Below are 12,065 nucleotides of genomic sequence, written 5' to 3'. Positions count from 1 at the left end.
TTAAAAAGACTGGTGATAGAGCAGATTTGGAAAGTAAAATAAAAAGTGTTTTGTCTTGTTGAAAAACTTATTATATATTCTAGTAAATATATAAGTTTGGAATGGTCACTGTGAGAGAGATAAGCAAGAGATTACATGTCATTTTTAAACACTTGAAGCTGGTTGAGATCATCCAGGGAGTGTTACTAATGAATAGAGTGTCCAGGGAGGCGAAGGAGGGGGCAGGGGAAAAAAAAAAAAAAAAAAAAAAGAATAGAGTGCCCAGGACTGAAATGAATCCCCAAACCTATACAGTTATCAGTGAAACAGAGATGACAGCAAAGATGACTGAGGATTAGAGAAGAAAGAGGAAAACCAAAAACGTGATGTCTCTGAAGCCAAAAGAAGGGTATTTCAAGTAGTCATTTGCACTGAACTTTGCAAAGAGACCAATTAAGATGAGAACAGAAAAGGATTTTTTTTTAAGTTAAGAAATAGTACAATATAGTACAATATGCTTGTATTCTTTAGCTAAAAGAGAGGGGGGAAAATAAAAGAGAGGGAAGTTATAGTAGCAAGCCAGTGAGAAGGAGGAGGAGGACCCAGAATAGAAGCGTAAAGGATGCTTCAGGAAGAGCTTACTTCATCCATTTTAACAGCAAAGCACACAGAAAGTGTGGACAGAGATGTGGGGATGCTGGTATCTAGTGTTAGGAGCAAACAAAGTTCCCATCTGACGCCTTCTTTTTCTTCAGTAAAGTACATAGTGTGGCTGGGGTGAAGCCACGGGAGTAAGTAGTTTCTTTTGTAATTTCTTGATTGTAGCTATAGAGAAATTTCCAGTGGATGAGCTTATCGCTAGAGCAACTGTAGAAGAACCAACTAAAGCTATACATTTCAGTACAGCCTAAAGGATAAATATCCCACAATAAACCAGTGTTCATATAGCTACGTACATGTCTCATTTCATGCTCCAAGCGCAGCTGTAAACACGATTAAATATCCTTTATCACAAAATATAGTTGACAAATCTAAGAATATTTTAAAGAGAAAAAATTTTGTACCTGAGATTTTTCTAGGAGATCAACCAAGATAGGAGGTAATTCTTCTGCATCCAAATATTCAAGCAATTCCCCTTCTTCATAAGGCAGTCGAATGGTCTCAGAATCTTAATTTAAAAAAATAAAAGTTTGTGAGAATTATGAGGCTCACTAAAAAGTCTAAGTGCATAATTTAAATGACTTTTCATAAAAAAAATAGACAATAAAGCCAAAAGGGTCTCCTAAAGTCCTTCTTTATGTTAAGTCTTTTAAATGAATGACTTTACATACTGCTAAATGACTTGATAAACTGTATAGAATTTTAGATCAGAAAGGAGAAAAATGCCTAACACATCTAGCATAACAATCACAATACAAATCACAGACAGCAGTACATTATACAGATTATGATAAAATCCTGACATCTGGTAACTGAAAGGACCTTGAAAACTGCTTACTCTAATCTGAAAATCAGAGTAATTTGGTACCTCATCTGAAAAACAGTCATTTATAAGGACAAAATTCTCTTTGTTTTACATTTTACAATTAAGTATCAACACAAGAAGTAATTTTTAACCAAGTGAGTTCCTTTTAGAACTCATAATACCACAATATCACATTTTTAGATTCCTCTTTAGTGAAATATGTTATTTACATATTAAAACTATTTTCATAGTCACATTAATAAAATGTTAACATATGTAAATTACTCAAAAAGTCTGATTAATCTTGGAGTTTTCAGACTTAGTATATTCAAAATGTAGAAACATGCCTTAAAACACCTTGTGCTATCTTAAAATATTAACAGCAATAGAATGAAAGAAAATTTTAACAATTATTTAAAAATTACATCTTTTACAATTTAATTTCAAAGACCTATCTCAATCAGAATACTTCTCAAATGCATATTCAGGAAAGCTAATTATATTAGAGTTGATTTCTAATATTCTAACAAAACATCAAATACAGGAAAATTTCTCATCAGTCTTTTATCAAGTCATCACTGATCTGAAGGACAGAATATTAAGCAGGTAAGAAGGTACTTCTAAAACACAACACATCCTGCCAGGCAGAGGGATTTTTGTGGCTGCTGCCTTCTGGAGGTTCTTACCTGATCCATTTTTTCCCCTGAGCATCAGAGAATATCCCTCATTTCCTGGGTATAGGTTGACCACTAAACATGACAATGTCTCTTGCATAACAAGCTTCTCTAATAAGTTCACATTTCTTCTTAATTTCTGCTTTAAAAAGAGGCAGAGCTCATGAAAGCAATCCAGTATCACTTTAATAATGTTACGATTTAACAAAAGCTGACCTGAATTAATCTTTTGGTGTTCTTTCCATATTATGATCCTAAATATGCCGGGAGTGCAAAAAAAGTGTATGCATTTTAAGAGATGTTATCTATGTATTACTTTTCAAAGTTGAATTGTGGTAGCAATGTGTTCAAATGAATGCTAGCGTCATCATTCATTGTATTACAATTTTAATACAGTTTTTTCCTTTCTTAAAGTGTGTATACATTTTTTTGGTACCCTCTATATAGGGAAGATTCACAAACACTATATATAGCTACCAAATAGGTGACATCTGTGTAAACTTAATTGTGATCTATTGTTGTTTTATGCAAATTAATTTATACCACAAAGAAAAACTAGCGATCTATATGAAACAGTAAAAAGTTAAATATAAAATATGTACCTTTGAGTACATAAGTAGCAAATATTTAAAATATTTAAATAAGTAAAATGTAAAAACCATTTAGTGTAAATATTTTCTTAAAAGATGCTACATAGTTTCTATTAATTAAAAGTCTACATTAAGTAAATGAAGAATTTGAGGCATTTGCTTTGGTTGTACTGTTATAGGTGTACATTTCTTACATATTTTATGGCCTAAATTAGATCCAACATGTTCAACAGCTCAAATTCACTGAAATGTTAAACTCAAAAATATCTAATATTTGGTAAGAGGTAGTAGGCAATTTAAGCAATTTTCTATAAATTCAATTTACTCCTTAGGAACCACTTTGTTAATAAAAATCCACCCGGAAATACAATACACACACATCAGCATAAATTATTTTAGAAATGTACATGATTAAAGCCCACTTAGAGATATAACAATTCTTGTCATCAAATCTTATTTACAAAAGATATCAGTCAGTAGAATACTTCTTTTTGCATGATCTCAAAAACCATGTTTTGAGTATCTTATATTAAGTGTGTGTGTGTGTGTATTATATATAATATACATAATATATATTGTCACATGCGGAGTCTTGATTACTATAACCGTAAAATCAAAAAACTGCATTTTCAAATAAAAAAAAAAATGGCAAAACAACTTTTAACTACTTTGATATTAAAAAAAATTAGTAAAGACTAAAACTTTCAAGTCTTGTTTTCAAGTGTAACAAAAGGTCACAATTGGACAGAAAACAGAATAGTATGAGTACTCTTCAAGAAAACAAGTTGGTTCCCATGTAGTTCTGGGGTGAGCATACAGATCAAAGGACAGAACATTTTCTCAAAGGACAAGCTTGGGGGCCATATGGGCTGTGTTATAACCACTCAGCTCAGCTATCTTATAGTGAAATTAACCATAGAGAAGACATAAACCTTTGGGTGTGGCTGGATTCCAATATAACTTAATTTACAAAAACACCAGTGGGCCATTTTTGGCTGGTGGATAATGGTTGCCAACCCAATGGAGATTCTTTACTTACGTATCTCTCCTTAGTTCTGTCTCTGAGGTGAAGAATATGTTCACTATATTGATTATAATGATAGCTTCATGGATGTATACATGAGTGGAATTTATTATATCAATTAATTATACCTCAGTAAAACTTAGGGAAACCATACCATAAGATTTATTCATAGTTTATCATTTTTCTCCCAATGTAAAGATTTCAAGGTTAGATACTACTGGACTTCCACTAATTTTTTTGCCTAAAAGGTAAAATGGTATTCATTTTTATTTTTTCTTTTACATTTCTCCCTCGGTTGTTTAGTAATTTTTTTCAACTACAGTTGGCATACAATATTAAAGTGTACAACACCGTGATTAGACATTTATGTAACTTACAAAGTAACCATCCTGATATATCTAGTACCCATCTGACACCCTACATAGTTATTACATTACTGTCTATATTCCTTATGCTATACTTTTTATCCTCATATTGATTTTTCTTATTTTGCTACTTATAACCATATTTAAATTTAGTGTTTTTCTTCCTATACAAAATAGTCATGGGGATGTAAAGCATAGGGAACATAGTCAATAATATAATAATAACTATGTATAGTGCCAGGTGGATACTAGACTAGTCAGGGGGATCACTTCATAAATTACATAAATGTTTTACCACTATGCTATACACATGAAATTAATATAATATAGAATGCAAACTATAACTGGAAAATTTTAAAAGAGGTTAAAGTAAAGGGGAATTAAGAGGTTCAAATTTCCAGGTATAAAACAAATAAGTCACTGGAATGTAATGTACAGCAGATAATATAGTCAATAGTATTGTGATAGTGTGGTACGGTGTCAGATGTTTGTTGGGCTTATCATGGTGATCACTTCTTTAGGTATGTAAATGTTGAATAACTATGATGTACCCCTGAAACTAATATAATATTGTATGTTAGCTATATTTTAAAATGGTATTCATTTTTAAATGAAAGACAACAGAAACTCACAGAGAAGCCTTAAGGCCCTTACAACCCAAGGGTATAATAAATATCACGCAATCAATTTCTACTACATTTCAACTGCCCATACTTTTATGCTAAATAAAAATTAAGTTAACCCAGCCATGAACTAATTTTTGTGACCAAATTCACCTTTTATTACATCTGATTTTCCTATGTGTCCTGCAATAGTTTTAACTTTCTAGTGCAAATCATGAGGAAATAAGTTACTCTTCTCCTGTCTCCAGTCTACAAATCATTTCTCAGGAGTGAAATGAAGCAAAGATTGTATCTAGTGACTTTCCATTGAGATATTGTTACTCAGTAAACACTGCTCCCCTCACCTATCTAAGCATGTGATCTCTGCCTTGTGCCCAATTGATTAGCCAGGTCTCTGGGTTGGTTGTGGAACTGGCTAGAATCTAGCTGGATAAGGTGTTAGTTCACTCACAAAAACACAAATCCGTATCTACTTCAAATGTAACTCATTCAAACTTCCCTTGTCTTCTATATTTCAAAAGCCATAAAAACACAAAAAACTTATACTTACCTTAACCTCAGGCTCTTTTTCACATTCTTCAATATATAAGTCATAAAGTTTTTGAAATACAGATTTTCTAAAAATAAAATATACAAAATGATGTGAATACAATAATCATTATAAAATAAGTGTTATTTTGAATTGTCCCATAATTTTTTTTCTTATTTCCCACACACTGGGGAAGTGAGATTGGATATGGTAGCTAATATTAACTTAGAAAGTTCGAATAGCTGCAAATTACCTGTAATATATATAACAAGTCTAGCACAGTGCCTGGTAGGAATGCAATAAATGATAGCTATCATTATATTTCAATGAATCTAAGATGTCATCAATTAATTGAGTATTCATACCTTCCACTAGATAGGTATTTCCTTTTAGGAGGTCTCTGTCGGGCACTTTCAATGACATACTAAAAAAGAAAAGTTCATGAAAATAGCTTGCCTTTTGCTTAGTACATGAACAACTGTATTAAGTATATTTAAAACATATATAACGCTAAAAAGGCTATTTAGTCACTCAAATCTGATTCATATTAAATTATACCTTGTAAGAAAAACTACTTAACTTCTAAATAGGTTATAAACAAGTGAAATTTAAACTGCACTAAAATTTAGCACAATATTTCATTGCTATAAGCAAAATCATATAGCTTCACAACTGTGATTTCACAGCAGAAATATTCTCAAATGTTTTACATGACTTTTCAGAATATGCACAGTATATCCAATTGCAAGGACTCTGTGTGTGTGTGTGTGTGTATGTAAATTTAAGCTATTTTGCCCTTTAATTGAGAGCAATTAGAAAACTTGTCAAAACAGGAAAACATAATTTTAGAAACTCTATGTCCTTGTTCAAGTAATATTTATTCCGCAGCACTTTTATTCTGAGTATTCTGAGAATTCCAACAGATGATCCACGTATCACCTGGTATTTTAATACATTTACAGCAAAATTATTTGCATACTTGTCCTAAAATATTAATGCACTACTTTGACATAGACAAAAATCTCTTAAAACTTAGTTTTGCCAATTAAAGTCAACACTATTTCAATATGTAACTTAGTCACGCCTCACCTCAGCACGATCCAAAGCTAGTTCTAAAGCTTGTTGCTGTAAAAGTAAATAGTGTATTTGGTAATATTAGTTATTTTCACACAAAAAATAATTTAATATACATATAACATTTGTAATTAAGTGTTTAAAAGTGTTTAATTTTCTAAAACAGGTCTAGCATATTTTCCTTTAACTCTTCCACCCACCCCATTGTACCGTGTTTCCTTGAAAATAAGACCTAGTCAGACAATTAGCTCTAATATGTCTTACGGAGCAAAAATTAATATAAGACCGGGTCTTATTTTTTACTATAATGTAAGACCCGGTCTTATATTAATTTTTGCTCCAAAAGACGCATTAGAGTTGATTGTCTGGCTAGGTCTTATTTTTGGAGAAACAGGGTATGCTCAAGATATATTACCACAAAGAAAAAACACAGCAGACTTGGGCACCTGATTATGACAACAAATTAAGTAAGAAATGCTAAGATGGCTTTCTCTGGCCAGTGCTTCTGAGGCTGATACAGGGCAAGGGGCTGGATATGGTAACTACTACCATTTTATAAACTTTAATTTCTTCAAAATTCTAAGAGCACCATTCAGGAAAATACATTAGACATTAAGTATGCAATTAAAGTGAAGCAAAGACTAAACTCTCCTAATCTGCTAAGAATCCCGAAAATTGGGGGTGGTGCTATTATGTTGGTACCTAACATCAACTCAGAAATCCCTAATATATTAATGCAGAGAATCTAAAATATAGTGTTTTTAGATCAGTGCCTAGTAGAAATGCAATAAATGATGGCTAATTGCCATGTTTCAATGACTTTAAGATACCGTTAACTATAAGCACACATCATTATTTTAGGTAACATTAAGAAAGAAAAGTGTGCCGCCAACTATAATTGTAAGAAGTCATTGACTGTGGACTCATCAATTCGGTAACATTAAAATGTAAAAGAAGATACATCTTAAGAGTTGATGAAATACAGTATTATTATTATTACATGTACGGTTTGAGATCTACTAGTAGATGCCCATCTTTCATCCATTACTTGGAAACCCTTATTTTAAGGCAACAGGGAAAAATAAGAAGGTAAGCTCAGTCCTCCTCATTTGTAAAGCTTCTTTTGTAATGACACCTAAAAATAAAAAGTACTAGGTTTTAAACAAAGTTCAGTAAACATACCAATAATTTCTCTTTCTAGCTTTGTGGTTTGGGTACCACACAGAGCTATTGTATTTTTCTGTTTTATTTTGTAGACTCCCAACAACTCAACCTACCAAGTTGCATGACTCCCAGCACCCACCAAAATCCCAAAAGGGGAAGGGGAAGAATAAATATTGCCAGACTTTGGAAATCATGGAAACATTTAAGTTATCCTGCCACCCTAACCCTAAGGATGAAGAATTCACATGATTACGAAAATAGTTGGCCTTTATAAAATGCAATAAAAAACAACCCATATTATCAAACATCTAAAATGTAATAAGTAAAAAAAACTGAAATATGCCCTCATTTCAAAAGATTCAGTTCAAATAAATTTATAACAATTTATTAAAAAATCTTATAAAGAGTAGATTCCCAATGAAACTGGTTCCCAGGATTCAAGATGAGATTCTTGAATATAATGCATTTGCCAGCACAAAAACATAACTCTGGATATATCCACTTCACAAATACATAAGGTCCTTTTAATTCTTTTGGCCATAAAATCTTTAAGCTTATATAAAAAATCATAATAAACACAATCAAATATATACTGTAGGACAATTTTAAATAGCCAGTCTTCTCAAGTAAATATTGCATCTTCTGAAATCAAAACTTCAAAATGTCTAGTGAGATATACCTGCATAAGTAAACACAATTTCTTCACTACCTCCTTCAAATACTTTAGAGGAAATTAGCTAATATGGATGCAAAATATAAGGCAAGGTCTGAAACCCACTGCGACAGCTCTACTTTAATAAAGTAGAGCTGTCGCAGTGGGTTTCAGACCTTGCCTTATATTTTGTAATAGAGCAGAGGTAGAGGCAAGACCCCAAAAAAGAAAGATAAATGAGCTTTATTCAGTGGTGGTCAGTGTTCATTTATTCTCATACTGTCAAATACTGCTGCTTCTTTTTAAAACTTTAGAAAGTGATTTTTTCCCCTTCATCTTTAATTTTTTAATGGCAAACGTGAAATGCCCAGCCCTAAGTATATTCAGTGACTGTAAGTCAGTGACAGAAATGTGCTATTTTTATGGAGATGAAGGATGAAAACATTCTAATACACAAATATGAAAACAGCTGTAGCTTACCATTGTGGTATAAAACGGGTCCAAAAAGAAAACTTAAGTGCGCTGATGAAGTAGGGTGAAAACCATGTCTTTAATATCAATTTTATAGCACTGTAAAAGCAAAAACAACAAAACCCCCCTATTAACATACAGCTATCAAGAGAAATAAGATTTAGTAATTAACAAGGAAAATTATTTGAGGTGCATGTATTTCTAACACACTTTTTAATAATCAGCAACAATAAAATTCATGTACCACAATCTATCATTTTGTGGAAAAGTATAGTTTTAACTAGGTTGGGCAAAATACAGTTTGCAAGTTAAAATTACTCACTTTGTTCAACAATATTTAACATCCAGGAAAGAAAAGAACAAATGTGTCTTTGGTTTTCTTAAACATGTGTTTTTTAAACTTTTATTTATTTTAAGTGTTTTTCCAGGACCCATCAGCTCCAAGTCAAGTAGTTGCTTCAATCTAGTTGTGGAGGGCACAGCTCACAGTGGCCCATGTGGGGATCGAACCGGCAACCTTGGTGTTAAGAGCACCGCGCTCTAATCAACTGAGCTAACCTCAGCCCCCAACAACATTTTTTAATTTCTTCTCTTATCATCTCTGTTGTTGCTCTCATTGTTCCTCTGGATTTTAACACCCTGCCAAATGGCCTTGGTAACTGTAGTTCACTTTACAAATCATACATTTATTTCATCATACCTGATAAAAGTTTTCTAAACATATTCCCCCAAATGCCCCAGGCATTTTCCAAATGCATCTCCAGTTCCTCCAGCCTTTCCCTTCCCCTCAAGCAAACTGGATACACTCCCGAGGAACCTCCTTTCTCTAACACACAGGTTCTCATCATGGCTGCACAACAGAGTAACCTCAGGAGCTTTAAAAAGTAGAATACCCATGCCCCACCTTCCAGTGATTAACTGGTCTGGAGTAGGGCCTGGGGATCAGCATTTCTGGAACTCCCCAGGAGATTCAAAGGTGCTTGCCAGTATGGAACTCCACTGCTGTCTCTGCCTCCCACAGAGATGGTGTGTTTGCTCTGAGAATGATGCTAAATAAAGCTTATTTTTAATGTAAATTCTTCACCTAATTCCTTATAACCCGTGTGTTTATACAGCTAGGCTAAAAGCACATCTTGAAGTGATAGAAAAGAGTATTTTCCACGTAAAATTGTTTTGGTTTGTTTTTGGTGAACCCAAACCTTCGATTTTTGTCAGTTTAGGTTTAAAAAAAGAGAGAGAAGGAAAAAAAGACCCAAACCAGGAATAATCATTAAAAAAAATGATTAAGACATTAATACTACCCTCGAAGAGCTCATAGGAGATTAAATGTGAATTCAAATTAGGTTGAAAAATTTCTGAGCAGTGAATCTAAAGATAAACTACATACTGGCAAAAATATGATGGCTTTAAAATTAGATCCTTCACTAAATTGGGGGATGGGGAAGAGGAAGGCTTAGTGACTTTAAATGATGTAAGTTCTACAAAGATCAATTACTAGGTATACCACTTACAGACAAAACATTCTGACTGTATACATTATATAGACGCCTGTGAGAAAAAAAAAATGCAATCATCGTCTTCACTTTACAGAATAAGGCACTCAGAACCAGTGAATTTCCCAAGATCACGCACCTACACTGAATTCAGACCTCTATAATTTTAAATCTTAGATTCTTTCTACTAAAGCTTACAACTTTCAGACCACTCAATCCAGGACCTGTTTTTAGGTTTTCAAAAGCCAAGCATTTAAAATAAAAACCTGATTCTACTCAGACTAATATATTAATTTTGACCTAACTTTACATCATAGTTATCCAACACGACACTATTTAATCTAACTCCGAAACATCTTGCGTTAGCAATAACCACTTTCTACTTCGGGTCCTACCAGAGACTGGAAGGTATTGTACTCTGGGAAACGCAGCCCCCTCCCCATGCGGCGGGGAGGCTTCCAGAGGCTTTCGTCAAGTTCTTTTAACTCCCGGCCACCATGGCGAGGACCAGCAGTTAATCCAATTCTAATATCGCAATCGATTCCACTAGTAACAACTTAGGCTTTACCAGCAAAACGCCGCAACTCAACAGCTGAGCGATCAGCCTTTATTCAATATGGACATCAAGAAACCCGCCCCCCGAAGAAACGCTACGCAAAATTCTTGCGTTTCCGTAAATACCTGTAACTGGAACCTAAAAGTCAAAACTAAAATGAAAAGCGTGGCTTGGCAGCACCGTCAGAGGCAACAGAGGTGATCGTTAAATGGTGGCTGGCCCGGCCTGCGTCTATGGGGACAGCGTCCTCCTCCCACCGGCTCGGCAAAATGACGAAAAGCCACTCGGGAAGCCGTTCGCTCACCCCTGACCCCGGACGGGTTCTCGCGCGCCCACCCCGCCCACCGCGGGCAAGACACCCGTACCGCCGCCACCGCCCACCTGTGCGGGCTGCCGCAGCTGTGGGCATCAAGAAAACCGCACCGTAGGCTCGGCCGAAACGCGCCGCGCCGAGATCGGCCGCGCACCGCCGGCTGCGCACCCACCTGCAGCTCGCCTGCCGCTCGCTCCGCACGCTCACTGGCCGTGGCGCCGTCGCAGCCCAGTTCAGGGGCTGTTTCCGCACCCGCACTTCCGTCTCGCGCGGTGGGCGGGGCGGCCGGCGACCGCGGGCGGAAGTGGTGGAACTGGGAGGGCTGGGCTGCAGCCCTGAGGCTCGGGCGCTGCCGGGAGACCGAGGCCCTTAGGACTCAGGCCCCACCGGGGGTGGGGCCTTCTCGCTCCTTGGTGGGGTGGGCTTCCAGGACTGTAACTTGCGAGGTAGGATGTTATTTGAGGGGTAGGGTACACTGTTGAATTTCTAGAGTGTAAGAAACTTGGAATTTTCCTTGTTGACCAGCCCATCCAAATGGAAAGAGAATGACATTCCTCTATTTACTAGTCTAAGTCATGTAACCTTCGATAGTGTTATCAAAGCCAATGAATTTAATGCTGAAAACAAAACAAAACCTCACTGAAGAGTTTCTAAAATTCAGAAACTGAATAACCAGCACACGTTGCAATGTTTGTAATTCTGCACCTTTAAACAACTTAGGTATAAACTTTTAAAAATGTTATTGAGGTGAAATTCATAGAAAATAAAACAAAACATTTATAAGTGTACAATTTAGTAGCATTTAGTACACTCACAATGTTCCAAAACATTTTTATCACTCTCCCACCATTAAGCAGTTACTTTCCTTCCCTCTCCCAGGCCTTAGAGGACTACAGTTGCTTTTAGAATCTATGGATTTACCTAATCGGGATATTTCACAGAAATGAATTATGTCATTTCTGTGAAATAATTTTTGTGTCTGTCTTTCACCCTTTCACCCAGCACAATGTTTTCCAGGTTCATCCACTTTGCAGCAAGTATCAGTACTTTATTCCTTTTTATGGCAATATTCCGTTTCATTACATGTATACAC

General features: G+C 35.2%; 1 protein-coding gene across 23 annotated transcripts in view; it reads right to left on the bottom strand.

Moving 5' to 3' along the window:
- The window catches only part of SUPT20H (SPT20 homolog, SAGA complex component), a 33,976-nt gene extending 22,724 nt beyond the window's left edge, over window positions 1-11,252 (bottom strand). For 7 of the 23 annotated variants that reach the window (XM_019736499.2, XM_019736507.2, XM_019736509.2 and 4 more), the window contains exons 1-7: window positions 11,145-11,252; window positions 8,620-8,709; window positions 6,339-6,374; window positions 5,615-5,673; window positions 5,271-5,337; window positions 2,131-2,260; window positions 1,044-1,147 (exon numbers count right to left, since the gene is read on the bottom strand). In XM_019736499.2, the coding sequence (XP_019592058.2) occupies window positions 1,044-1,147; window positions 2,131-2,260; window positions 5,271-5,337; window positions 5,615-5,673; window positions 6,339-6,374; window positions 8,620-8,622 (399 nt within the window). In that variant the 5' untranslated portion in view covers window positions 8,623-8,709; window positions 11,145-11,252. Of the gene's footprint in view, window positions 1-1,043; window positions 1,148-2,130; window positions 2,261-5,270; window positions 5,338-5,614; window positions 5,674-6,338; window positions 6,375-8,619; window positions 8,710-10,784; window positions 10,942-11,040 lie in introns of those variants that run through there. The other 16 variants (XM_074330005.1, XM_019736502.2, XM_074330001.1 and 13 more) reach the window with 9 other exon arrangements.
- Between the last annotated feature and the right edge of the window lie 813 nt (window positions 11,253-12,065).

Source organism: Rhinolophus sinicus, linkage group LG04 (assembly GCF_036562045.2).
Source record: "Rhinolophus sinicus isolate RSC01 linkage group LG04, ASM3656204v1, whole genome shotgun sequence".
Classification (NCBI taxonomy): Eukaryota; Metazoa; Chordata; class Mammalia; order Chiroptera; family Rhinolophidae; genus Rhinolophus; species Rhinolophus sinicus.
Note: the sequence above shows the minus strand (reverse complement) of the source record. Positions and strands in the feature narration are given on the sequence as shown.